Source organism: Mirounga angustirostris, unplaced genomic scaffold (assembly GCF_029215605.1).
Source record: "Mirounga angustirostris isolate CCGP_5_RB_7025 unplaced genomic scaffold, mMirAng1.0.hap1 SCAF_13, whole genome shotgun sequence".
Taxonomy (NCBI): Eukaryota; Metazoa; Chordata; class Mammalia; order Carnivora; family Phocidae; genus Mirounga; species Mirounga angustirostris.
The window spans coordinates 94,726,410-94,754,312 of record NW_026991721.1 but is presented as its reverse complement, the minus strand read 5'-3'; the positions used below and the strand labels follow the sequence as shown (position 1 = coordinate 94,754,312).

Sequence of the window (27,903 nt, the reverse complement as noted above, 5' to 3'; positions counted from 1 at the left end):
AATAAAACCTTAAAAAAAAAAAAAAAGAATCTACTCTCGGAGAGGTTCCTCAGACCACCCTCTCCAAAACAGCAACCCTGTACAACTTTCTTCTCATATGCTGCTTTGTTTTCTTCGGAGCACTTTTCTCTCACCACCTGATGCTCTCCTATGGGAATATAAATGCCATACATAAAACCCAGGAATTTTGTTTTGTTCACTGTTAATATCCATCCCTAGCGCCTAGCAAGCACATAGTAGGCACTCAGTGTTTTCGGAAGGTATCATGAAGGTTAGAAATTGTGCCAGATTCCCTATGGATATAAATACACATTAGAAATGGATTTAGCCCTTGTGTCCTCAGATAGCTAAAGTACAAGATGAGTTCAGGTGGCCTGAGAACTTCAGCAAATACGCTGTGCGTATCTTATTGGCTTCTCACTTCTAGCTGGCTTCTTAGGAAATGATATTTAAGCTGCGTCTTATTTCAGACTGGGGAAACGGATAAGCAGAGGCTCAGAGGTTGGACAGCTAGTGAGGGTGGTATGTATAAGGAACATATACAGTTTGGTTAGAATATACTCCTGACAAAGTAAGAAGTTAGTTAGAAAGGTGGGTTAGATCTGGGGCAGTTGGAAAGTCTTCACATCAAAGCTGAGTTTGGGTTTTGTCCTGCTGGCACTGTGGAAATTGTTTTTTTCCCTCCTCAAAGGGCAGTTAGGGGCGCCTGGGGTTGTTCAGTCGGTTAAACATCTGCCTTTGGCTCAGGTCATGATCCTGGAGTCCCGGGATCGAGCCCCGCATCGGGCTCCCTGCTCATCCGGGAGTCTGCTTCTCCCTCTACTCCTCACCCCACTCATGTGCGCTTTGTCTCTCTCCATCTCTCGCTCTCTCTCGCTTTCTCTCTCTTGCGCTCGCTCTAAAATAAATAAATAATTTTTAAAAGGAGGTAGTTATGTGACATGTTTGGACCTGCATAGGAGGAGACTGAAGACTTAAGTTTGTTTTTATTATTATTAAATGTTTTATTTTCGTTCCAGTATGTTAGCAAAGTGTTCTATTGGTTCCAGGCGTACAGTGTAGTGACTCAGCAGTTCTCTACATGACTCCGTGCTCATCCTGATGAGCGGACCCTTTATCCCCGTCACCTAGTCCACCCCTCCCCCCACCCACCTCCCCTCTGGAGCCATCAGTTTGTTCTCTGGAGTTAAGGTCTGTTTCTTGTTTTGTGTGTCTCTTTTTTTCCTTTGCTCATTTGTTTTGTTTCTTAAATTCCACATATGAGTGAAATCATATGGTATTTGTCTTTCTCTGACTTACTTCACTTAGCATTATCCTCTCTAGTTCAATCCATGTGTTGCAAAATTTCACTTTTTATGACAGAATAATATTCCATTGTGCATATATATACCACATCTTCTTTATCCATTCATCTTGGACAGTTGGGCTGCTTCCATAGTTTGGCTAGTGTAAATAATGCTGCTGTAAACAGGGGTGCATGTATTCCTTTGAATTAGTGTTTTTATATTTTGGGGGTTAATAACCAGTAGTGTGATTACTGGATTGTAGGTCAGTTCTATTTTTAACTTTGTGAGGAACCTCCATACTGTTTTCCACAGTGACTGCTCCAGTTCAGTTCCAGTCAACATCCTCACCAACACCTGTTGTTTCTTGTGTTGTTGATTTTAACCACTCTGACAGGTGTGAGGTGATTCCTCATGAGTGTGATGTTGAACATCTTTTTGTGTGTCTGTTGGCCATCTGTATGGAAGACTAAAGTTTGAATTGTAGAGTAGGTGGGGGAAGGTAGCAAGGAACTTATATTAGAATAATATAATTTAAAGATAGGAAGACAACAGTGGTCAGCAAATGGACAAATAAACCTGAAATGGAGAATAAGGGAAATGAAAGAAACCAAGAGGACTCTAAGGTTTCGAATTTGTGGGAAGTAAAATGGTGTTGTCATTAAAGAGAACATGAAGTAAGAGCAGATTTGAGAAGGAAGATTAATTTAATTTTGAACATGTTGCTCTGAGGTGCTAGCATTTGAGTGGAGGAATGTGGTTGGCAGTTGGAGAGCTACCAAGGCTTAAGATTTGGGAATCGCTTGCAGAGTAGTTTCTGAAGCTTGAGAATGTGAAGGAAGAGTCAAGAGAGTACATGGAAAAAGGAAAGTAGCAGAGAGCATGTTCTTGGGAAATAAAGAATAAGAGGAAAAGCCAGAGAAAGACAAGCCAGTAGGAGAACCAAGAGAAGACACTAGAGAAACCAAAGAAAGATATTTTCAGGATGATCTAAGAGTCCAGAAAAAGCTCTATGGTAACCTTGAGTGTGATATATATCTTTTTGGTCATGTCATATGTTGTTCTGTACTGTTCTTTTTTAATTTTTTCTTTTTTTAAAGATTTTATTTATTTATTTGAGAGAGAGAGAACACATGAGAAGGGGGGAGGGTCAGAGGGAGAAGCAGACTCCCTGCTGAGCGGGGAGCCCGATGCAGGACTCGATCCCGGGACTCCAGGATCATGACCTGAGCCGAAGGCAGCCGCTTAACCAACTGAGCCACCCAGGCGCCCCTGTTCTTACTTTTTTAAAAATATTTAAGTAATCTCTACCCCCATTGTGGGGCTCGAAACCATAACCCTCAGATTGAGTTGCGCCGTCTACCTACTGAGCCAGCCAGGTGCCCCATTCTGTGATATATTCTTGATCTTATTTCCTTTTTGATAAAATAGTAAAAGTTCTAACAAGCGATAATTGAAGGATCTCAAAGCGCAAGGAGGACAACGGTTAAGGGTTAAGGGAGGTTAGGGATTGAGTAAGTGCTTGTTTTCCTATCTCACACTTGATCTACTTAGCATATGAATTATTTTAGACTGTCTTCAAAGAATATGTTATCACTTTTGTAAGTGCTTTCAGAAAACAAATCAGAAACTAGAAAGAGTAACTTGCTAAAGTGCAAGAAGACAGATCTCAAAGAACTGAAGCTGATCTGGTGAAAGCTGACTGGAAAGATTTCAGTAGCATTTTGCCCAAGAGTCAGGGCTGGAAAGCCTTGGAGTCTTTGGTGCAACATTTTGTGTAGGAATAAAAGAGAAAAATCTCTCTATGAAAGGGAATGTTTAGGTACTCAAATTTGATCATGAGTTGACTTGAAATTTTATAATCCACTTAAGAACAGACGTTTGAATATATAAATACTAATGATTGAGACAAGGGGAAAATAAGTACAGTCAGTACCTGGTTTGGTGTATAACAATATCTAAAGCATCTGTCTCTATCTTGCTCTGTATGACAGCACATTAAAAATAAGAAAGATGTGGGCGCCTGGGTGGCTGAGTTGGTTAAGCGACTGCCTTCGGCTCAGGTCGTGATCCTGGAGTCCCGGGATCGAGTCCCACATCGGGCTCCCTGCTCGGCGGGGAGTCTGCTTCTCCCTCTGACCTTCCCCCCTCTCATGCTCTCTGTCTCTCATTCTCTCTCTCTCAAATAAATAAAAAAAATAAATAAATAAGAAAGATAATCTGATTAAAGGACATACCAGAAGTGCAGACATCATGTGGTGTGTTAAATTGGTACTATGTGGCATCTTTTTTTTTAAATTCAATTATAGTGGACACACAATGTTACATTAATTTCAAGTGTACGACATAGTGATTCAATAACTCTCTACATCCTCTGTGGCATCGTTATGAGGTTATTAGAATAAAGTTCACTAATTGGTAAAGCATAGCAATAGCATATACAGTTAGGTAGAAATTGTCACATGGTTTGGATATGAGCATTTCAGTTTTGGTACAGGAAGAGGAGTTGTTTTGGTAAAACTTAACCTCTTTAAGGTCTGATTTAAGTGAAAATACTTGTTAGGTCTGGATATTCAAATTGAGAATTGTAATTTATTAATTTGTTAATTTATTTTTTAATTTGGATGAGTGATATGATTAGCTTTATTTTTTTTTTTTTTAAGATTTTATTTGTTTATTTGACAGAGAGAGACGCAGCGAGAGAGGGAAGACAAGCAGGGGGAGTGGGAGAGGGAGAAGCAGGCTTCCCGCCGAGCAGGGAGCCTGATGTGGGGCTCGATCCCAGGACCCTGGGATCATGACCTGAGCTGGAGGCAGACGCTTAACGACTGAGCCACCCAGGCGCCCCTATGATTAGCTTTAAAGTCCAGAATAGCGGGGTGCCTGGTGGCTCAGCCAGTTAAGTGTCTGCCCTTGGCTCAGGTCATGATCCCAGGGTCCTAGGATTGAGCCCCGCTTTGGGCTTCCTGCTCAGCGAGGAGTCTCCTTCACCCTCTCCTTCTGCCCCTCCCCCAACTTCTGATTTTTCTTTCTCTCTCTCAAATAAATAAATGAAATCTTTTTAAAACATCCAGAATAGCTTATGCAAAGCAGAAATAATATATTTTGCTTTTTTAGTATTTCCTTTCTTTTGTTAGTGAATGATTCTATCAGTGTACAAGTTTGTACCTTTATTTGTTGAGTTGTCTTATCTGTCATCCTCAAAAAGTAGATTTGTTCATGTTAGTTAATACTCAGAGGTATTAGGCCTGATTATATTTGTTATAATATAATTGTATATAAAATCCTTAAAATATATTACTGTTAAAATTTTCTATTTACTATCCAACATCTTTTTGAATGGGGGAAATAGGGGTGGACCTAGTGAATGCAACAGTCTTTCCTGTGTTATATCTGCATCTTTCATATGGTGTTAGAACAAAAACAGTTTCTGAAGCCCTTCTTTGAACAAAGATAATATCAAGAGTATTTAATAGTGTCAACAGCACATTCCTTCCTCTCTTCTTTCCTAGTTTTGTATATCTCTGAATAATAATTGCCAGAAAGTATATTTGAAGAGGTTCTTTGTAAATGTATGTTCATGTTCATATTAATTACACACCTGATATGGTGAATTCAGTGCATTTAAAATAAAAGTAAGTTTATGTGTTTAATTATTGCACTTCTGATCATTTGTAGGCGAAACCTAACCAAACTGTCCCTGATCTTCAGCCACATGCTGGCAGAACTAAAAGGAATCTTTCCAAGTGGACTCTTTCAAGGAGACACATTTCGGATTACTAAAGCAGATGCTGCAGAATTTTGGAGGAAAGCTTTTGGGGAAAAGTAAGTCTCAAAATAATGAATTTTTGTTTGTGTGTGTGTTTGTTTTTTAAGTAGGCTCCCAGCATGGATCCCATTGCAGGTCTCGAACTCACAACCCTGAGATCAGGACCTGAGCTGAGACCAAGAGTCAGGCGCTTAACCCACTGAGCTACCCAGGTACCCCTCGAAATAATGAATTTGAACTGTAAAGAACTAAAGCTTATGTTGTGGCCTTTTGCTTAATTTTTTTAAATCTTTTATCTAATTTTTAACTTTTTTTTAAATTTTTTTAAGTAAATGCTGACCCCAATGTGAGGCTCGAAATCACAACCCCAAGATCCAGAGTCGCATGGTCTACCAAATGAGCCCGCGGGGTACCCTTGTTTATTTTTTTAATTAATTATATCATGGGAAAGCATAGAGAAAAATAATTAGTATGTGTGTACAGTAGGCCCCCCTTATCTGCAGTTTTACTTTCCATGGTTTCAGTTACCTGAGGTCAGCTGTGGTCCAGAAGCAGATGGTCTTCCTGATGTATTATCTGAAGGTCAATAGTAGCCTAACGCTATGTTGCAATGCCTGCGTCTTTCCCCTCACTTCATCTCGTCCAAGAGGCATCTTATCTCATCATCACAAGAAGGATGTGTACAGCACCGTGAGATACTGAGAGAGAGAGAGAAAGCCCACATTCATGTAGCTTTCATTACAGTGTATTGGTTATAATTGTTCTATTTTACTATTGTTGTTAATTTCTTACTGTGCCTAATTTATAAATTAAACTTCATCATAGGTGTGTGTGTACAGGAAAAACTATAGTGTATTTAGGGTTTGGTACTATCTGCCATTTCAGCCATCCACTGAGGATTTTGCAAAGTATCCCTTGCAGATAAGGGGGCACTGTTGTACCTACCTCCCCATGTTTTGGGGGTTTTTTGTTCCTGTTTTTTTTAAAGCTTTGCAGATTCAGTTGAAACACATGTTCTTTAATTGAATATTCGTCTGTATCTCTCCCCATCCATTCTGCTGTTAATAGACGTTTGTGTTTCACATTATTTGCTCTCACAAAACTGTGCTGCAGTGAACAAAATTACATTTGTCTTCATGTGCAAGAGCTTCTTCACAGTTAGATGCCTAGGACTGAAATAGCTGAATCGGGGTTTCATGTCCTCTGCTTTGCCAAATATTGCCTAATTGCTTTCCAAAGTGGTTATACCAGTTTCTATCCCTATAAGTAGTATACACAAATTCCAGTAGCTCCACAATTGGGCTAACACTGGTAGTATGAATTGGGTATCATATTTTGCTTTATATTCCTGATGACAAAGGAGATTGGGCATCTTTTCACAATTATGACCCGTTGGGATTCTTATTCTGACTTGCCCATTCCTGTTCCTAACTTGTCCATTTTCCTACTGAGTAACTTGTCTTTTTCCTGTTGAAAGGTACTGATTGTTAGTTACTTAAATTACAGATATCTTCTCCTAGTCTATGGCTAGTTTTTCCACTTTGTTGTTATATTGTCTTTTTTTTTTTTTTTTTTTAAGATTTTATTTATTTTTTGACAGAGGGAACACAAGCAGGGGGAGTGGGAGAGGGAGAAGCAGACTTCCCGCAGAGCAGGGAGCCTGATGCGGGACTTGATCCCAGGACTCTGGGACCATGACCTGAGCCGAAGGCAGATGCTTAAAGGCTGAGCCACCCAGGCGCCCCGTTATATTGTCTTTTGATGTATAGAAGTTTTAAATTATATAGACAGATTTATGAATTAAACTTATGCTTTTAAGTATTAATATAAATGTTTATCTTCTGAAGTTTCGGATCAAGGAACTGAAAAAAAGAGCAGTACTTTTTAGTTGAATATACAGATCCTAATGTAAATTTCGCTTTAAATGCCTTTTAAAAAATATGTTTAAATGTAAAATATAGAATAATTAGTGATTTTAAAACTTAAAGGGGATGGGAATGAATTTAACTTTGTTCCTTTTAACTTAATAACCCCATTAGAAAAGAGTTCAAAATGCCACTTTCTCTTTTAATTCTTAGGCAATGAGTACAGAAACATTTCAAAGTCAGTGAGCTTGTGTTTATGTAAAGATCTTGAGAAATAGAAATCCCGTAGTATCTTGTGCTAGCCTTATCTGGGGTATAATCACTCTTACGTTAATAATTTATTCCTCATCCCTTTCAGAACCATGTTCTTCCTGTGCCTTAAGCCTATTTCCTCATGTCTAGGCCTTGAGATTGTGAGTTCCTCAAAGAACTCAGAATGTTTTATGTGCTTTTAAAAAGTTGGTTTAAATGTAAGCTTTTCAGTTAGTGAAGGCCTGGCTACAGATGACATTTATATAAAGAGTAATCTCCTCTCTCTTTCCATGTTTCTCTAAAGAGAACAAATGTGTGAAGAAAGATGAGAAAGGGGATTAGTTTGTGACATTGCCAAAGAATAGTGGGAAAAGATTTCTCTGTTACTAATTTCCTTATTAGAAAATTAAGAAATACATCATTTATTTCCTTTCTGTTCTCAATCCAAAATACAACTTCGCTTCTTTAAGAGAGTTGAAATTGATACTGAGACCTTAATGTGGCTTTTTTTCTTGGTTATTATAGCAATGGCCAGAATTGTCTGTTATCTCACTCTGTGCCTTCCCTTCCACCCCTGCTCCCCCATCTAGGACAATAGTCCCTTGGAAGAGTTTCCGACAGGCCCTTCATGAAGTGCATCCCATCAGTTCTGGGCTCGAGGCCATGGCTCTGAAATCCACTATTGATCTGACCTGCAATGATTATATTTCAGTTTTTGAATTTGACATTTTCACACGACTCTTTCAGGTAGGATACTAAAATGTTGGCTAAACTAGCTGCTACTTTTCTGAAGAGAGAGCTCTTTAAAAAAATAACATCTGGGAGTTTACATATTATATAAAAATATTTTTAGTCAGTGTAGAAATTATAAGCAAAAAAACCCTCACTATTTTTATCTATTGTTAAAAATAATAACTGTGTAATCTGCTTTCTTCCCCTCACATTTATAATCTCTCTTTGTTAGTAAATATTCCTCTTTTGCATCATTTTAATGATTGTAGAACATCCAGAAAATGGGTATAATGTGACCTATTTAATCAGTTTCCTGTTGTTAAACATTTATGTATGTTTCCAACTTTGAAATTTTTGACTGTTATATTGACTTGCATTGATGCTTCAGAAATAACTCAATTCTTTTTTTCTGTAAAGATAATGTGTGTATGCCAACTTGTATAAGCCTTTATTTGCAACTTCTTAGTTGTACATGTAGGCCCCTGCTGTTGGCTAGAACTGCTGTAAAATGTCTTGAATTTCATTCTATAATGAAATTTCTTTGTATAACCATGTATTTATTTCTTCTTGGCTTTTCTGAGTTCTTACCTCTCAAACATATTTCCCTCAAAGTCACAGTGTAATTGAAATTTGTGACAATGAATGGAGAATTGAGGTTGTTTTCCTTCTGTTCTTCATTGCTCTGAGGATGGTCAGCTGTCTTGAGCCAAGTGGTCTGATTGAGCTCTTGTTCCCTTAGCCCTGGTCCTCTTTGCTCAGGAACTGGAACAGTCTTGCCGTAACTCATCCTGGTTACATGGCTTTCCTGACCTATGACGAAGTGAAAGCTCGGCTCCAGAAGTTCATTCACAAACCAGGCAGGTCAGTGCCGTGAAGCAAAGAGGTTTATTCTCCTAAATTTTATTCTCTTGTGACCTCTGCCAGGATGGAGGAAACGTGATCGTGGATTAGTTCCCCAGTGGCCCCGTTGCTGCACTAGGATTGATGTCTGTTTACCAGAGGAATTGACTTATTCAGATCTTATAATCTGATAAATGCTTTCAAGCCACTTAAGAATTGAGCTCACGTATTTTTTGCTTTTGGTCTGGAGTCACTGTAGAATTTATTATTGATAGTCCGTTTGATTTTTGTCTCTGTCTTGCCTTCCACCCTAATATAAACACGTAAAAGGTTCTGTTCATCTCTGTTCTCAGTTACATTTTCCGGCTGAGCTGCACTCGTCTGGGTCAGTGGGCTATTGGGTATGTCACTGCTGATGGGAACATTCTCCAGACGATCCCTCACAATAAACCTCTCTTCCAAGCCCTGATTGACGGCTTCAGGGAAGGCTTGTGAGTATCTGCTGTTTGCCACTTGCTGGAGTCTAGGAACTTAGGGGTGTAAAACTTGATCATCAGTGACTTGATTCCAGGTGTCTTCATGGTTGAAGATTCAAGAAACATATTAACAGATTGTATTATTTAGACCTTCAGCTTCCATAGGACTTTTGTTATTTAAAACGACTCCGAGTGAAATGATTTTTCTCTGGTGCTTTAGTTATTACCAAGAGCAAACTATTTTTCTCCTTTTCCAGATGTTAACTTACCTTCAAGTCTATATTGGAAAAGACGCTAATTAGCAGAGAGTGTTACCAGTTATTTAACTAGCTCACATTAGAGTGGTTAGATATTTTTAATAACAGCAGGCTCAGTGGCCTTCATCTGCCCGAAGCGTTTTGTTTTGGCAGTATTTCTTCAGGCTTTGGGCTGCTGTAATCTATGCTGATATTTATGACTTAAGTTCCTATTTATTCCAGAATGCTATTCTTTTGGGAACTCAAATTGATTATCACTTGGTAGGCACTAAAAATACTAGCAGTTGACCAGCTGTCAGAAAGCTGCTTGCATTTTGAAGCAATGAGGAAAGTCCATTTTCCATCCTGCATCATGTTTGGCAGCAGCCTTGGAGCTGAAGGGGGTGCGTCCCCAAACATCAGAGCAGGCCGACACACCAGGCTTCCTGGTAGTTGATCTCAGGGGCTTACTTTGGTTCTTGTTACATTTCTTTTACATTGGTGTCTCTCGGTGTTAAATACGCTGTAAATAAGGGTATTTTAGGCCTTTGGTCAAAAACAAATGGTGCTTAAATTAAGAATTTGGGGGCACCTGGGTAGCTTAGTGGTTAAGTTTCCAACTCTTGATCTCAGCTCAGGTCTTCATCTCAGGGTTGTGAGATCGAGCCCCATGTCAGGCTCCATGCTGGGTGTGGAGCCTACATAAAATAAAAAATAAAATAAAATAAAAAATTAATAATTTGTATTTTGTGGCCATCCATAGATTAAAACAGGGGTTGGCAAACTATGGCCCACAAGCTAGCTGTTGTGGTATGGCCTGGAACTAAGATAGGTTTTCCTTTTTGAAGTGTTACTTAAAAAATAACAACCAAAGAAGAATATATGACACAGACTTCTATGGCTTGCAAAGTCTAAAATATTTACTCTTTGGCCCTTTACAGAAAAAGTTTGTCAGCCACTCAGTGTAAAGATAAAGCCCGTGGCATTGTGGCCTAGAGAAGGCATATCAGTGTTTGGAGAATATCTTCTTGGAACTGTTCTATGTTATTTATCGTTTGGAGTATTTATCTTTGTACTTATGCAGAGTTGCCTATTTATCTGAGAGAGTGTGTACGAGCAGTGGGAGGGGCAGAGGGAGAAAGAGAATCTCAAGCAGACTCCATGCTGAGTGCGAAGCTCGTGGCGCGGGGCTCAATCTCACGACCCTGAGATTATGACGTGAGATGAAATCAACAGTTGGACGTTTAATGGATGGAGCCACTCAGGCACCCCCAAAGTTGCTCTTTTAGACGAGAGAAGTCCTAGATATCATTTGTCTGTATTAGCAAGCAGTTATAAATTGGCTTTAGTAAAACCCGAAGGCTGGTTACTCTTTTTACAGCTATCTGTTTCCAGATGGACGGAATCAGAATCCCGACCTGACAGGCTTATGTGAACCAACTCCCCAAGACCACATCAAAGTGACCCAGGTGAATTTTGTTTTCCGTCCTCACCGTGTCTCTACAGGCAGGCTTTTGTACGTACCTGACACAGCTGACAGTGGAGTGGTATGAAGTGATTGGAACACTTACGTGTTAAACCATCGACCAGCTTAGGGAGCTTATGTGTGTGTGGTTTCTCTAAAGAACTTAAAATAGGACCAAGACCGCGTGTTTTCTGTGTCGATGAGAGACTAGTGACCATTGTGTGGCACTTCCACAGAAGCAAAATTTGTATAGAGAGTAACCGTCTGTAGTTTTCCTGGTGTTGGGGTTTAAGGTTGCAGTCATTGATCCGTTTGACAAATACCTGCAATTGGCTGAGTAATCACTTCAATTTTTTTTAATCAAAGGAACAATATGAATTATACTGTGAGATGGGCTCCACCTTCCAACTGTGTAAAATATGCGCTGAAAACGACAAGGATGTGAAAATTGAGCCCTGTGGACACCTCATGTGTACATCCTGTCTCACATCCTGGCAGGTATGGATCCAGACCATCTCCGCTATGTAATCCTCAGAAGAATTGGGGGTTTTGTATCCTGTACGGAGAGAAAGGATGGCCTGGTTTGTGGGGGAGGTTTTAAGCTTCTGGTTTCTTTTTTCGTCTTTAGGAAGTGTATTTCCTAGTGGACACAAATTGTCAGTACTTTCAGATGCGCCTGTGACTGTCTCCCGTTTGCTCTGCAGGAATCAGAAGGCCAGGGCTGTCCTTTCTGCCGATGTGAAATTAAAGGTACTGAGCCCATTGTGGTAGATCCATTTGACCCTCGAGGAAGTGGCAGCCTCCTGAGGCAAGGGGCCGAGGGAGCTCCCTCCCCAAATTATGAGGACGATGACGATGAACGAGCTGATGATTCTCTCTTTATGATGAAGGAACTGGCTGGTGCCAAGGTAAGACTGCAGGTTCAGAGACTGGCAAACTCCATTGTGAGTTGTGTTCTAAAGGAATAGAGCACTTGATGAGATCCAGACCACAAGCTGACATTTGCTGAGCATTTACTATGTGAGACATGCCATGCTAAGCACTTCCCTTATTTTAACTCCTGTAATCCTGTCCTCATACATACTCAAATAACTCAAGATAGGTACTCTTATTCTCATTTAGCAGATGAAGAAACCAGGGCACGGCAAGGTTAAGGAATTCACTGAAAATTACATAGCTGCAGCCAGACATTCGGCTTCAGGGCCCATGCTCTGTGTCCTAGAACTGCACTTTCCCCAGCTTGTTGGAGAGAATGAGAGGGGATAAGACAGTGGGGCCCTATTGTGCTGCTATGAGTAGAGTCTGGTGCTCTGGTCTTCTTTCCTAAGGGGTCTTGGCACTGGAAAGTTGGATTGCAGAGGGGAGAGACACTGTTAGTAACCAGACCTAGCGACTGAAGTGACCGGAGGGTGGTAGGAGGTACCAGGTAGAAGCTAAACTGGAAAGGCCCTAGTAAAGAGGGGAGACCTACAGACTAAGAAAGGATGGGATCAAATTCCGTAACATCAGCGGGTAGGGTAAAACAGCGATCTGTTCACGAATTAGAAGTAAGGGAGTCTTGGAAGATGTTAGCCTATGCAGGGCAAACATAGATTCTCTAGTTCAGAAGGTTATATAAATTCATGGGCAGCACCTCACTGCCTGGCACATAGTAGATACTGAAAGAATGGATTTGGTGGGGGGCTCCTGGGTGGCTCAGTTGGTTGAGAGTCCTACTGTTGATTTTGGCTGAGGTCATGATCTCAGGGTCCTGGGCTCCATTCTCAGTGGGGAATCTGTTTGGTATTCTTGCTCTCCCTCTCCCTCGGCCCCACCCCTCACCCCTAAAATAAAAAAAAAAATTAAAAAAGGAATGGATTTGATCTCTTAAATGATTGTATCCAGTGTGTCTCCTCTGTGTGCTCAGTGCCACTTGCCTTATTTCAGGCTGTCGTCGTCATCTCTCTGCCCTACTACCAGCACCAGTGATCTACAGCGCAAACCTGACCATCCCATTCCTTTGCCTCGTACTCTGATGACTTCTCATTACTTAATGGGTTAAGCCATTCTCCTTTCCAGGCACTTTGCCCTCAAAATCCTTTTTGCTTTATGTTTTGTGGTCCAGCAAGGCCAAACCACTAGAAATCTCTCCATGCTTTTGTCTTGGTAGTTTTTTTTTTGTTTTTTGTTTTTTGTTTTTTAAGATTTTTATTTATTTATTTGAGAGAGAGAGAATGAGAGAGAGAGAACACATGAGAGGGGATAGGGTCAGAGGACGAAGCAGACTCCCTGCCGAGCAGGGAGCCCGATGCGGGACTCGATCCCGGGACTCCAGGATTATGACCTGAGCCGAAGGCAGTCGCTTAACCGACTGAGCCACCCAGGCGCCCCCCCCCCTTTTTTTTAAGATTTTTAAAAATTTCTTTTAGAGAGGGAGCATGTGAGCAGGGGGAGGAGTATGGGGGAGGGGACAAGCAGACTCCCTGCTGAGTGGGGACCCCCCCCCCACACCAACACGGGGCTCAATCCCAGGACCCTTGAGATCATGACCTGAGCCGAAACTAAGAGTCAGATGCTTAACCTACTTGAGCCACTCTGTCTTGGTAGTTTCTTTGTAATTTAGTTGAGTTTTCATTTCCTAGGAAACCTTTCCAGACTGTTTGTTCCTGCTTCCCCCACCCCCAGTTCACATGTGTTGACACACACATCATGTCTAGGTCTGCCTGGGTGTCTCTGAGACCCTGAATGTGTCTGCCATAGAATGAACCACCTTGGAATATTTTATTACATGTATTTCCTGGTACGTTGTCAATTCCTAGAAGGCCAGAGCCGCTATACAAAATTGAGCACACGGTAATTACTTTGAATGTTTGACTGGGAATTGAAACAACCTCAAAACAGGAATTAATAAATCTGTCTATGCTTTATCAATAACGGGCAGTTGAGGAAGTCTGGAATGAATTGTACAATTTTGGTTTTTTGAAGTGGACAGATTTTTTTAAGTTTTTTCAAGTTTGAAGTTTTTGAATCCCTTATAACAGGTTCCTTGGGTCCATTTTAAGAGATTAATTTGAGGGTTGCCTGGGTAGCTCAGTAGGTTAAGCGTCTGCCTTCGGCTCAGGTCATGATCCCAGGGTCTTGAGATCGCGTCTTGCATTGGGCTCCATGCTCAGCGAGGAATCTGCTTCTCCCTCTCCCTCTGCCCCCCTCCTTGCTTATGAGCTCTCTCTCTCTCAAATAAATAAATACATGAAATCTTTAAAAAGAGATTAATTTGACCTCTAAAGCAGTTTTATGTTCTTAGATTTCTGTCTGTTCATGAAAATTTATTGGTAACTCCTGGAATATTAGGGAAGCCGGATAAAAAGATAAGTGATTTTTACTGGATTTTTTTTTTTTTTGAAGACTATTTATTTATTTGCAAGAGAGGGAGAGAGTACAGAGGGAGAGGGAGAAGCAGACTCCCTGACTGAGCCACCCAGGCTCTCCTTCTAGATATGTTTATTTGAAATTAAAATTACCCTTTTTCTTCATGCAATTTTATAGATGAATAATACCTTTTTTTTTTTTTTTAAAGATTTTATTTATTTGACAGAGATACAGCAAGAGAGGGAACACAAGCAGGGGGAGTGGGAGAGGGAGAAGCAGGCTTCCTGCGGAGCAGGGAGCCCGATGCGGGGCTCCATCCCAGGACCCTGGGATCATGACCTGAGCTGAAGACAGGCGCTTAACGACTGAGCCACCCAGGCGCCCCCGATGAATAATACTTATTGTGGAGAAATAGGCATCACATTCAGTGTTGATGTGGGTACAAATTAGCCCATCGTTTGGAAGGACACTTTAACACCTATCAAAATGTATTATGGTCACAGTTTGAACTAGCAATTCCAATTCTAGGGATTTATCTTAAAGGAATACTCAGATAAGCACACAAAGATGTGGATGCAGTTCTTGTAGCATTATTTGCAATAATGGAAAATTAGAACCAACTCACATGTCCAGCAGTAAGAATTTATGATATGTCTGTGTGTTTGTATTCTGTTTCTGCCATAACAAATTACTACAGATTTAGCAGCATAAAGCAGCACAAATTTATTCTGTTACAGTTTTGAAGGTCAGAAGTCCACCACATGTGCCATCCAGCTAAATCAGGGTGTCAGCAGGTCTGTAGTTCTTCCTATAGGCTCTAGGGAAAGATCCATTTCCTTTTTCATTTGGATTTGGCAGAGTTTAGTTCCTTGCCAGTTGTAGGATTAAAATCCCCATGTCCTTGCTGGCTGTCATCTCATGGTATCCCAGGTTCTAGTGGTCAGCCACACTCTTTGGCTCCTGGATTCCTTTTCTCCTCCTCCAGCCCTATCTCTCCGAGGTGCTCTGCTTTTAAGGACTCATATCATTAGATCGGGCCTATCCAGAGAGTCCAGGATAATTCCCCCATCTCAAGATCCATACCCTCAGTCACATTAGCGAAGTTCCTTTTACCAAGTAAAATAACATATTCACAGTTTCTGGGTTTTGGGGTGTGAGTAAACATCTTAGGGCTGTGGGATAGGGCATCCTCATTCTGCCTCCTGTAGTCCACATAATGGAATGCTCTGCATAATGAGTTCAGTTTACGTATACTTAAGTGGAAAACTGTATAATGAATACTAAGTTTAAAAAATAATTGTATACTATGCATAGTATCACCTTATTTCTCTAAAAAAAATTATTTTAACATGCATAGGGGGGAAAATTGACTCTCCACTAAACTGATATAATTTCTGAGGGCACAAGTTTAGAGGACTTGAACTTTATGGGATATTTGAATGTTTTACAATAAACATAGTACTTTTGCAAGGTTGGTTCATGATGCTGGGTAACAGGCTCTATATTGAGTGCTGTAAGTATTGAATGAAATAAGAAACCTGAGACAGGCCTGCAAGGTGAAACTATTTAACACAGGCCGACAGCATACATTGTTTTAGATATTTGGGTACACACACTAAGTGTTGTAGGACTTAAAAGAAAAAAATGAACCCTTTTTAACTGTAGCTCATCTCTATGAATGATTTTAAATATACTCATTTAAATAAAAGTAATAAACGTACACTGTAAAAATTCAAATAGAGAAAAAGCAGCTTCGTGCATTGTGCTCTCACTTGGCTATTCCGTAATTTAGTTTCTTAATGGACGTTCGTATTATTTCCAGACTTACACAGACTGATACTCTTTTCAGGTCTGTAGGGAAAATTCCTAGCAGTGCAATTGCTGGATAAAAGTGAATGTCCATTTAAACTCTTTGATGGAGGAAAGGATGTAATTATAATTAGGGGAGGGGCACGTGGGAATTGTGCAAAGACGGTGCTGCTGCATTTCTTAGCTGCACGGTAGGTACTACGTGGGTGTTTATTATTCTTTGTGTGAATAAAATATTTTATAAAATATTTAACTTTTTTTGAGTAGGTAACTAAAATTTATCCACAAGTTTTTGTCCTAAACTCACTCCTGAAGGTATAGGAGACTAGGGGGGCTGCTTGATTTGTCGCATCCTGGGTAGCTGTCGTTGGGGTTTTTTTTGTTGCTCTCTTATTTCGATTTGTTTTTAATGTGGTCAGTCTACTTATTACAAAATCCAAATGACAAACGCATATGGATTTTTTGGTAAGTTTAAAAGACTTGCTAGAAGGCTGGCAGAAACCTTGGCTCCCTGCCTCTGCCGCCTTCACCTCTTCCATGGGCCCCACTCAGATTTGTGGGTTCTTAACACCTTTCACACCATATACATAAACTGCTTTCTCAGTCATCTGTTCACTTCAGGTGTTGTAGAAAAGGATTGATTATCTCCCTCCTTCCCACACCATATCTCCCCACTACGGTTATTTGAGTGTTTTTTGGCCAAATCACTATTCAGTGTGTAAATGATTTTGCTCCTTACTGTTCCAAGCAATATACAATGATGTAATTGCTGTTGTTTTCTCATACGACCTTCTGCTTTTCCTGGGATAACTGCTATATGTATATATAAAAATAAATAATATTTTAAGATTTTGCTTATTTGAGAGAGAGTGCGCACGAGCAGGAGGAGGAGCAGAGGGAGAGGGAGAGAATCTCCAGCAGACTCTCCACTGAGGGGGGAGCCAGACGCGGGGCTTGATCTCACGACCCTGTGAGATCATGACCTGAGCCAAAATCACAAATTGGACACTTAACCGACCGAACCTCCCAGGCGCCCCAAATTACTTTATTTTTATTTTCTTAGTTTTCCGTTTGTACCTGTCACTACCAGGTCTTACCAAGCTGTCTGACATCCTCTCAGTATAATTTTCTATGAAGTAAATTCTCTAAATACAGTAGATACTATATAACATATGGTGGTGACGTGGGAAACGTGGCTCCCACGTTTTCCTCTTTCTTGCTCTACTTCCTTGTTTGGGTGAAGTGTGTCTTCAAAAAGGTGAGAGGTAAAATTTTTGAGACGTTTGATATCTTAAATGTCTTTGTTCGGCCTTCAAACTGTCTAGTTACACAGTGCTAGGTTGAAAAAAACTCTAAATTGTTATGGCTTCACTTTGCTTCTAGGTTCTAGTGTATTTTTGCTATTTGGTGCCCCCTTTCCCTCTATCCCAAGAAGCTTTTAGGTTATTCTCCTTATCCTTGATTCCTTGAAAGCGTAAGGGCGGGGCGCCTGGGTGGCTCAGTCGGTTAAGCGACTGCCTTCAGCTCAGGTCGTGATCCTGGAGTCACGGGATCAAGTCCCACATCGGGCTCCCCGCTCAGTGGGGAGTCTGCTTCTCCCTCTGACCCTCTCCCCTCTCATGCTCTCTCTCTCTCAAATAAATAAATAAAATCTTTTAAAAAAAAAGAAAAAAGAAAACATAAGGGTGCTTTTTGGTTTGTTTGCTTGTTTGTCATGGGTTTTTTTTTTCCTTCATTGGGCTGGCTATGCAGTGAACCCTTTCTGTATGGATATTCATGTCCCTTAGGTCATGGAACCATTCCTGTGTTATTTCTCTGATCATTTCCTCTCCACTTGTGTTTTTTCTCCTTTTCTGGAACTTTATTATATGTTGTAGTAAAAGAACAGTGCAAGGATCGGTTATGATGTTGAGCCACGAAGAGTGTGATTAGCTCAACCCTCTGTACTTCAGGAAGGGGAATGAGCAATGGATGGTGAGAGGGGTTGATATAGGCAGAGGGGCGCCTGGCTGGCTCAGTCAGTGGAACGTGCGACTCTTACCTTGGGGTTGTGAGTTTGAGCCCCACGTTGGGTTGGGTTGGGTGTAGAGATCACTTAAAAATAAAATCTTAAGGGCGCCTGGGTGGCTCAATTGGTTGGGCGACTGCCTTCGGCCCAGGTCATGATCCCGGAGTCCCGGGATTGAGTCCCGCATCGGGCTCCCTGCTCGGCGGGGAGTCTGCTTCTCCCTCTGACCCTCCCCCACTCATGTACTCTCTCTCTCTCTCTCTCTCTCTCTCTCTCTCTCTCTCTCATTCTCGCTCTCTCAAAATAAATAAATAAATCTTTAAAAAATAAATAAATAAAATAAAATCTTGAAAAAAAAGGCAGAGAGGGCTTTTCCAGTTGGGAAACAACCTGAACAAAGGCAAGGAGGTAGGAATTCTAGAGTCGAGACTGGTGGGAAAATGGGAGTTACTGGTGGGTGGTTTTTGAGCTATTTTGTATTCTAAGGATGGCTAAGCCTGATAATGGTGAGCATACGGATTTGGCGAGATAAGAAACTGAGAATTGCAAGAAGGTGGTTTTAATAAATCAGATCTGAGATTGGTAAGCAGAATGGAAAGGCTGATAAAGATATGAGACCCTTTCATGAAAGAATCAACAGGATATAGTGACTGGCTAGAAATTGATGAAGGGACAACCTAATAACTTCTCACTGTGCTTAACCCTTGAGGTGTCCTAGCTGTTCATGCTGCATCACTCATGCACCAGGGACATGGAGCCGTTTTTCTTAAGCGTGAGTAAAAGCAGGTAGCTTTGATGAGGGCTTTCTTTGCCTTCATTTACCACCCAGCATTAATTATAGGACTGAGTATGTGAATGGTTATCTTTCTGTCATCTTACATAAGTGCTCATAATACATATTTGCCTATATTCCATCTGTATCGCTCCCTGGGAGAGAATGCAAATGCCAAGTAGCATTTTGTATGAATTATGCATATCTCTTGATCGCTTGCCTGGACAAGCTTAGCAGCCATTCATCACCCTGCTACAGGCTCGGAAATGGGAGAGGTTATACACGTATTGCTTCGTCTAATTTGGCACCTCTTTTTAAGAACACAAATTGATAGGAAATATTAATCCCTTTAAATTACTGAATTGAAATAACATTTCTTCAGAAGGACTCGAGATGCTTTTTAGTGATACTGTTGATTCTTTTTCTCTTAACATCTTCATTTTTTTCTTTTTTCTGTCATTTTTTTCTTTTTTCTGTCATGATAAGCCACGGAGGATTTCTCCTCTTTGATCTCTTTCATTGTTCTGTGCCTTAAATGTCATTTTCCCACGTAATTTGTTGAGAGGTGAATGTCTGCTCCTTCCTTTTTATATGGGTTCCTATTTTTAATTTTGAAAAGATTTTTTTTCTTTCTCTGAAGATGAGGAGGTGGAAAAGTGTAATACTTGTTTTCAGTTGTAAGCTAGGAAGCTTTTTGTAGCACAGCCATTTCTAGATACTTGCCTGTAGCTTGCATCTGCTCGTAGTAGTAGTAGTTCTGTGATTGAGAGCGCCCTCTTATGGTGACACAGAAATAGTTCAGGAAGGCTGACCCATTGGTAGTTACAGTTAGTGTTCATACAGTACTTGCTGTCTACAGCTTTAGGAGGAGTTGAAAGATGCCACTCCCTCATACAAGAATAATCTATTAGGAAATTTTATTTGTGTCAGGTGGAACGGCCTCCTTCTCCGTTTTCCATGGCCCCACAAGCTTCCCTTCCCCCGGTGCCACCACGACTTGACCTTCTGCAACAGCGGGTATCTCTTCCTTCAAGTGCTTCTGGTCTTGGAACTGCTTCTAAGGTAAGACGTTATCCATTTCTACAGTTTTCTGGTTCTTTGTTGTGGATTATAGTGGTTTTTTTTTAAATTAATGAGTTTTGATTGATTTGCTTTCCTCGTGCTTCCACAGGTAGCTTCTGGCTCCCTTCATAAGGACAAACCATTACCAATACCTCCCACACTTCGAGATCTTCCACCACCACCCCCTCCAGACCGGCCATATTCTGTTGGAGCAGAAACCCGGCCACAGAGACGTCCCTTGCCTTGTACACCGGGCGACTGTCCATCCAGGGACAAACTGCCCCCTGTTCCCTCTAGCCGTCTTGGGGAATCATGGCTGCCTCGGCCAATCCCCAAAGTACCGGTGGTTGCCCCAAACTCTAGTGACCCCTGGACAGGTAGAGAATTAACCAACAGGCACTCACTTCCATTTTCATTGCCCTCACAAATGGAACCCAGAACAGATGTGTCCAGGCTTGGAAGCACATTCAGTGTGGATACCTCCATGGTGAGTCCTGTCTTTGACATTTTTTAGCCTATTAACAGATATTTTTGGATGACATTTAATGGGTCAGAGTTTTGTGATAGGTTTTGTGCAGGATTCGGAGACAATGAAACATCCCTACCCTCAGACGTGTATATACCCTCAAGAAGTATATTACCAGAGCAGATAAAGCATGTTTGTAAATACCCCAGTAGGTATGTGTGTGTACCTGTGTATATATGTATATATGGCTGGACTCATGTAGTATAAATGAGTATTAGAAACAGAACGCGTTTAAGTTGTAAAGAGAGGAGAGATTATTTCCAAGTGGAGCAGTCATGAGGGCTTTATGGAACAAATGGCATCTGAATTCAAAGGGTTCTTTCCAAAGTGAATAGTGTTAAGGTCAGAGGTACGATGACACAGATGCTTGAGGTACATTGTGGAACTAGAAGTAGTTTAATTTGAGTGGAGCAGAAGTTTTGTATGTCAGAGGAGAGAAGAGGTCTAGAAAGGGGCATTAATACTAGATTAGAGGATTTTGAAAATCCCATCAAGGCCAAAGGAATTTGAATTTATTTGGTAGGAAGTGAGCATTTGAAGGGTTTAAATTAGTGGAGTGACATGAGCAAAATGATTTACAGAGATAAATCTAATAGTAGATTATCTACTAATAAGTGGATTGCTAAGAGAATAGCTGGAAAAAAGGTTAGCGGTTCATTGTATAAGCATGAGATAAGGGGTCCAGACCTGGGGGTGGGGCGATTTATTTTTCTTTTATTGGTTCATTTGTGTATGTGCTCCACAAAATATCCTACCTTCACAAATTTACATTCTAGTGGAGTAAAGACAAACATGGTAAGTTAAAACAAAGGGCATTGGATGCTGATAAGATCTGTGGAGAAAAACAGTGGAAAAAAAGGGATATCGGGAAAGTTGGGGTGGGGGTACGTGGAGGGATGGGGTACAATTCTGAGCAAAGATCTGGAGCATTGGTGAGAGCGAGCCGTGCTGATTCTGAGGGAGACCCTTCCAGGATGAAGGGGAGGCAGGTGAGTTGGGGAGAGTATAGCGCTAAGTAAGCAAGAAGGAGAATGCTCTAGTGCACATTTCATTGACCTGCTTTCTCTTGTGTATGTGAGCAGTGTTCTTTCTTACGTGCTACACAAATAGTTGAAGGTTAATTAGCAGTGTAACTACATAGTAATGCTGCCAGTCCCCTTCAGACAAATGAAAAAAAAAGGCGGGGAGACCAACTTGTGAGCCATGAAGTTGAGGAATATGGTGGGGCCCTTACATGAACTGGGTACTTCTTGGTGGCAAGAGAAGGGGGATGGTCACTTACAAGTGGCATCGAATGATAGGCCGTCTAATTCGTGAGAATGAATTAGGTCAGGCTTTCTGGTGACCTCACTGTAGAAATAGGTATAGATTTTTAGAGCTAGAAAGGGTATTTGCATAGACAGCCAATTTCCTCAAATCTTCTAGAATCAAAACAAAAACCCCCATTTCCTTGGCTCTTTTTAGATCTCTGTCTTCCTCACCCTGACATTTAAACTTTTTTCAGCGCCTGAAAGCAGCTCTGCTTTTGGTCAGACGTAATAACCCCTAAGCACGGCATTGAGAGTGGGGTCGGGGTCTGTATTACTGTTCTTGTTATTTTGACTAGGTTGGAGAAGTAAGAGGAGTCACTGAGTTGTGTTAAGAAGGTTCTTTCTCACCAATTTTCTTTCCAGAATGTGAATAACAGCCCATTAGCAGGTTCAGAGTGTGAGCACCCCAAGATCAAACCTTCTGCATCTGCCAATGCCATTTATTCTCTGGCTGCCAGGTAAGTCCTAAGGCTGTGTCTTGTGGAGCGGATGTGCTCCTGCCAATTCAATTAGCAGCTTACTCAGAACGTAGAAAACCCAGAGCAGTATGAAGAAGAAAGTAAAAACCGATCTGTGTTTGGATCAGTTCAAAATTAGAGTTTCTGTTTTGGTCTCATTCTTCTTATTTTCTCTGTGTGCATGTACATAGATCAGCCTTACTGGGCTTCACAATTTTATTAATCTTCTCAAAGAAGCAGTTTTAGTTTTGTTGACTTTTGTAAAAAAAAAAAAAAAAAAAAATTCTTATTCATTCTTACAGGGGCGCCTGGGTGGCTCAGTCGGTTGGGCAGCTGCCTTCAGCTCAGGTCATGATCCCAGGGTCCTGGGATCGAGCCCCACATCGGGCTCCCTGCTCGGCGGAGAGCCTGCCTCTCCCTCTCCCTCTGCCGTTCTGCCTACTTGTGCTCTCTGTCTCTGTTAAATAAATAAAAATCTTTAAAAAATCATTCTTATAATTTTTAATTTTAATTCTTAATTCTTAGGTATCTGTATATGTATGATAAAATACACATCGAATATACCATCTTGGGGCGCCTGGGTGGCTCAGTTAGTTAAGCGTCTGACTCTTGATTTCAGCTCAGGTCATGATCTTGGGGTTGTGGGATTGAGCCCTGCATTGGGCTCCACGTTGGGCATCGAGCCTGCTTGGGATTCTCTCTCTCCCTCTGCTCCCACCCTCCTCCCTCTCCGTTTCTCCCTTTCTAAAAATATATACATATACCATCGTACTAATATTTATGAGTGTAAGGTTCAGTGATATTAAATACATTCACAATATCAACCATCACCACCATCCATGCTCATAACTCTTCATCTTGTAAAACTGAAACTCCGTACCTACTAAACAGTAGCTCCATGTCCTTCCCTGGCCCAGCCCCTGGCAGCCACCATTACACTTTGTCTTCAGGATTTTGACTACTCTAAATACTGCCCATAAGTGAAACCATACAGTATTTGTCTTTTTGTGACTGGTTTAATTTACTTACCATAATGTTCTCACCAATGTTGTAGAATATTGCAGAATTTCCTTCCTCTTTAAGGCAGAATGATGTTCCAGTGTATGTATATACAGTAGTACCCTCCCTTATCTGCATGGACTACCTTTCAAGACCCCCTGAGGGGCGCCTGGGTGGCTCAGTCGTTGGGCGTCTGCCTTTGGCTCAGGTCATGATCCCAGGGTCCTGGGATCGAGCCCCGCATCAAGCTCTCTGCTTGGCAGGGAGCCTACTTTCTCTTTGTCCCTCTGCCTGCTGCTCTGCCTACCTGTGCTCTCTCTCTCTCTCTGTCAAATAAATAAAATCTTTTAAAAAACATATACAAGGGGCGCCTGGTGGCTCAGTCGTTAAGCGTCTGCCTTTGGCTCAGGTCATGATCCGGGTCCTGGGATCGAGCCCCGTATCGGGCTCCCTGCTCAGCGGGGAGCCTGCTTCTCCCTCTCCCACTCCCCCTGCTTGTGTTCCCTCTCTTGCTATGTCTCTCTCTGTCAAATTAAATAAAATCTTTAAAAATATATTAAAAAAAAAAAAAAGACCCCCTGAATGCCTGAAACCCAAGGGTAGTACTGAACCCTTTATGTACACTATGTTTTTTTCTATACATACATACATGGTAAAATTTAATTTATAAATTAGGCATAGTAAGAAATTAACAATAACTAATAATAAAATAGAGCAGTTATAATAAAAGTTGTAAGAATGTGGTCTTTCTCAGAATACTACAGTGTACTCACCCTTCTTGGGCTCATGTGAGATAGGCCTATGTGATAAGATGGAGTGAGCGGAGTGACGTAGGTATTGGGACATAGTGTTAGGCCACTGTTCACCTTCTGATAATACATCAGAAGGAGAATCATCTGCTTCCAGACCACAGTTGACTGTGGGTAAGTAAAACCACAGAAAATAAAATTACAGATAAAGGGTGACTGCTGTACCACGTTTTACTTATCCACTCATCAGTGGATGGACACTTGGATTGCTTCCACGTTTTAGCTATTGCAATGATGCTGCTGTGAACAGGGGTGAACAGATTGTCTTCGGGGCCCTACTTGCAATTCTTTTGAATATATACGCAGAAGTAGTATTCCTGGATCACAGGGTAATTCTATTTTTAATTTTTTGAGACACCATCATACTGTTTCCCATGCCCTTTTTGTGGCATCTTTAGGCTTTTTTACATTTGAGATCATACCATCTACAAACAGGGAGATAATTTTTCTTCTTTTCCAATATGGATGCCTTTTATTTCTTTTTCTTGCCTAATTGAGCTGGTTAGAAATTCCAGTACTGGGACACCTGGGTGGCTCAGTTAAGCATCTGCCTTCAGCTCAGGTCATGATCCCAGGGTCCTGGGATCTAGTCCTGTGTCAGGCTCCTTGCTGAACGGGGAGCCTGTTTCTCCCTCTGCCTGCCGCTCCCCCTGCTTGTGCTCTCTCTCTCTCTCTGACAAATAAATAAATACAATCTTAAAAAAAAAAAAGAAATTCCAGTACTGTCTTGAGTAGGAATGGTGAAAGTGGTGGACATCCTTGCCTTGTTCCTCATCCTTCAGGAAAAGCTTTCAGTCTTTCACCGTTGAGTGTGATGCTTGTTGTGGGCGTTTCATATATGGCTTTTGTTATGTTTAGGTACTTTTATTCCTATTTTAGTTGAGTGTTTTTGTCATAAAAGGGTGTTAAATTTTGTCAAACGCTTGAGATGATCGTGTGGGTTTTTAAAACCTTTTGTTGATGTGGTTATATATATATATTTTTTAAAGATTTTATTTATTTATTTGAGAGAGAATGAGAGAGAGAGAGAGCATGAGAAGGGGGAGGGTCAGAGGGAGAAGCAGACTCCCTGCTGAGCGGGGAGCCCGATGCGGGACTCGATCCCGGGACTCCAGGATCATGACCTGAGCCGAAGGCAGTGGCTTAACCAACTGAGCCACCCAGGCGCCCGTGATGTGGTTATATTTATATTAATCAATTGTCATATGTTGAGCCACCCTTGTGTTCCAGGTATAAATCCCACTGATACATAACGATGTATAATTCTTCTTATATGCTGCTGAATTCTTTTTGCTGGGGTTTTGTTGTGGACTTTCGTATCAGTATTCATAAGGGATATTGGTCTGTTGTTTCCTTGTAGTGTCCTTGTCTGGCTTTGTGTCATGATTGTGCCATCCTCGAAGAATGAGTTAGGAAGTGTTCCCTCTTCAGGTTTTTGGAGCAATTTGAAAAGAATTGGTATTTGTGGGGCGAATGGTGGTTCAGTGAGTTAAGCGTCTGCCTTCAGCTCAGGTCGTGATCCCCCTCTTCAGCGAGGAGCCTGCTTTTCCCTCTCCCTCCTCCCACCTCCCTCCACTCTTGTGTGCGTGCTTTCTCTCTCTCTCTCTCAAGTAAATAAAATCTTTCCAAAAAAAGAGTTGGTATTCATTTTTTATTAAATGGCAGCATTCACCAGTGAAGCTGTCAGGTACAGGGCTTTTCTTTGTTGGCAGATTTTTGATTACTGAATCCATCTCCTGTAAGTCTTTTAAGATTTTCAGTTTTTTGTGATTTAGTCTTTTTTTTTTTTTTGATGGGTATTAAAGAGGGCACGTTCTGCAGTGATTTAGTCTTGGTAAGTATTGTGTTTCTAGGAATTTGTCCATTTAAATTACACAGTGTTTTGACATGTAACTGTTCATAGTACTCTCTTAAAAGCCTTTTTATTTCCGTAGAATTGGTAGTAATGTCTCCACTTTAATTTCTGAGTTTTAGTAATTGGAGTCTTCTCTCTTTTTTCTTAGTCCATCTAGATAAAGTTTGTCAGTTTTGTTGATCTTTCTGAAGAACTAACTTTTGGTTTCATTGATTTTTCTCTGTTGCTGTTGTGGGGTTTTTTTCTCTGTATTTTATTTACTTCTGCCCTAGTCTTCATTGCTTCCTTCCTTCCACTAGCGTTGGGTTTAGTTGGTTCTTTTTCTAGTTCCTTAAGTTGAAAGTTAGGAGATCTTTTTTTTTTTTTTTTAAGATTTTATTTATTTATTTGACAGAGAGAGAAAGAGAAAGAGAGCACAAGCAGGGGGAGCGGGAGAGGGAGAAGCAGGCTTCCTGCTGAGCAGGGAGCCCGATGCGGGGCTCGATCCCAGGAACCTGGAATCATGACCTGAGCCGAAGGCAGATGCTTAACCAACTGAGCCACCCAGGCGCCCCTCTTTTTTGATTTTTAATGTAACCATTTAGTACGTTATGTTTTTTGTATTCACCTCTAAGTGTTCTCTAATTTCTTTTGTAGTTTCTACTTTGATCCATTGACTGTTTAAAAGTGTATTGTTTGATTTTCACAATTTTGTGGAATTTTCAGTTTTACTTTTGTTACTGATTTCTAATTTCATGCCATTGTGGTCAGAGAAGATACCTTGTATATCTTTTAAAATCTATTCAGACTTAAAATTTGTGGCCTCATGTATTGTCTATCTAGAAAATGTCCCTGTGCACTTGAGAAGAATGTGTATGTATGCTGTTGAGTAGAGTGTTCTGTTTATGTTTATTAGGTCTAATTGGTTTATTATATTGTTTAAGTACTGTTTCCTTACTTCTGTCTGATTCTGTCCATTATTGTGGGTGAGGTATTGAAATTTCCAACTATTGGCGCGCCTGGGTGGTGCACTTGGTCAGGCATCCGACTCTTGGTTTCGGCTCAGGTCATGAGATCAAACCCCACATCAGGCTCCAAGCTCTGCACAGAGTCTGCTTGAGGATTCTTCTCATTCTCCCTCTGTCCCTCAACTCCGCCCCCCCCCCGCCCCCATGTGCACATGTTCACTCTCTCTCTCTCTCCTTCTCTTTCTCTCAAATAAATAAATCTTTTTTTTTTAAGTTCCTTTATTCAGTACATTATTATTTGACAGGTTGTGACCTATTTTTTCAGTATCATAAATAATACTATAGTGAATATTCTTGATTATTTCCTTAGGGAAAATTCTTAGAAATGGAATTTCTGAGTCCAAGGGTATGCATGTTTGGTTAAATATTTTTGGTGAATTAGGGGCGCCTGGGTGGCTCAGTCGTTAAGCGTCTGCCTTTGGCTCAGGTCATGATCTCAGGATCCTGGGATCGAGCCCCGCATCGGGCTCCCTGCTCGGCAGGAAGCCTGCTTCTCCCTCTCCCACCACCCCTGCTTGTGTTCTCTGTCTCCCTGCTTGTGTTCTGTTTCTCGCTGTGTCTCTCTCTGTCAAATAAATAAATAAAATCTTTAAAAAAAAAATTTTTTTTTTGGTGAATTACACTCCGATAAAGTTGTACTAATTTCTTATTTCTAAAACTATATAAGAAAATACCCATTTCCCTATGTTTTCGCCAATACTTGGTATTTTTTCTTAATCTTTATAGGTATTTCCCATGAATAATTTATTACGAGAAGTTTTAAGCATAGAGTCAGGGTGACAGATTTTTACAGTGATCATCCATATACTCCCCACCTGGCTTCTACTATTAGCATTTTCTTATCCTTGTTTTATCACACATTTCTAGCTATACTTTTTTTTTAATCTCTACACCGGGGTCGCCTGGGTGGCTCAGTCATTAGGTGTCTGCCTTCGGCTCAGGTCATGATCCCAGTGTCCTGGGATCGAGCCTCGCATTGGGCTCCCTGCTCGGCGGGAAGCCTGCTTCTCCCTCTCCCACTC

General features: G+C 41.1%; 1 protein-coding gene and 1 non-coding gene across 3 annotated transcripts in view; both read left to right on the top strand.

The window, feature by feature from the left end:
• CBL (Cbl proto-oncogene) overlaps positions 1–27,903 on the top strand; it is an 82,705-nt gene that overhangs the window by 44,851 nt on the left and 9,951 nt on the right. For both annotated transcript variants that reach the window (XM_045894851.3, XM_064577342.1), the window contains 10 exons: positions 4,962–5,108; positions 7,760–7,916; positions 8,641–8,762; positions 9,095–9,232; positions 10,835–10,922; positions 11,285–11,416; positions 11,623–11,826; positions 19,786–19,917; positions 20,027–20,404; positions 22,117–22,211. In XM_045894851.3, the coding sequence (XP_045750807.1) occupies positions 4,962–5,108; positions 7,760–7,916; positions 8,641–8,762; positions 9,095–9,232; positions 10,835–10,922; positions 11,285–11,416; positions 11,623–11,826; positions 19,786–19,917; positions 20,027–20,404; positions 22,117–22,211 (1,593 nt within the window). The remainder of the gene's footprint in view (positions 1–4,961; positions 5,109–7,759; positions 7,917–8,640; positions 8,763–9,094; positions 9,233–10,834; positions 10,923–11,284; positions 11,417–11,622; positions 11,827–19,785; positions 19,918–20,026; positions 20,405–22,116; positions 22,212–27,903) is intronic.
• Positions 21,483–21,612, top strand: LOC123858125 (small nucleolar RNA SNORA19). The gene has a single exon (XR_006794081.1). It is a non-coding gene; the product is annotated as a small nucleolar RNA SNORA19 (small nucleolar RNA).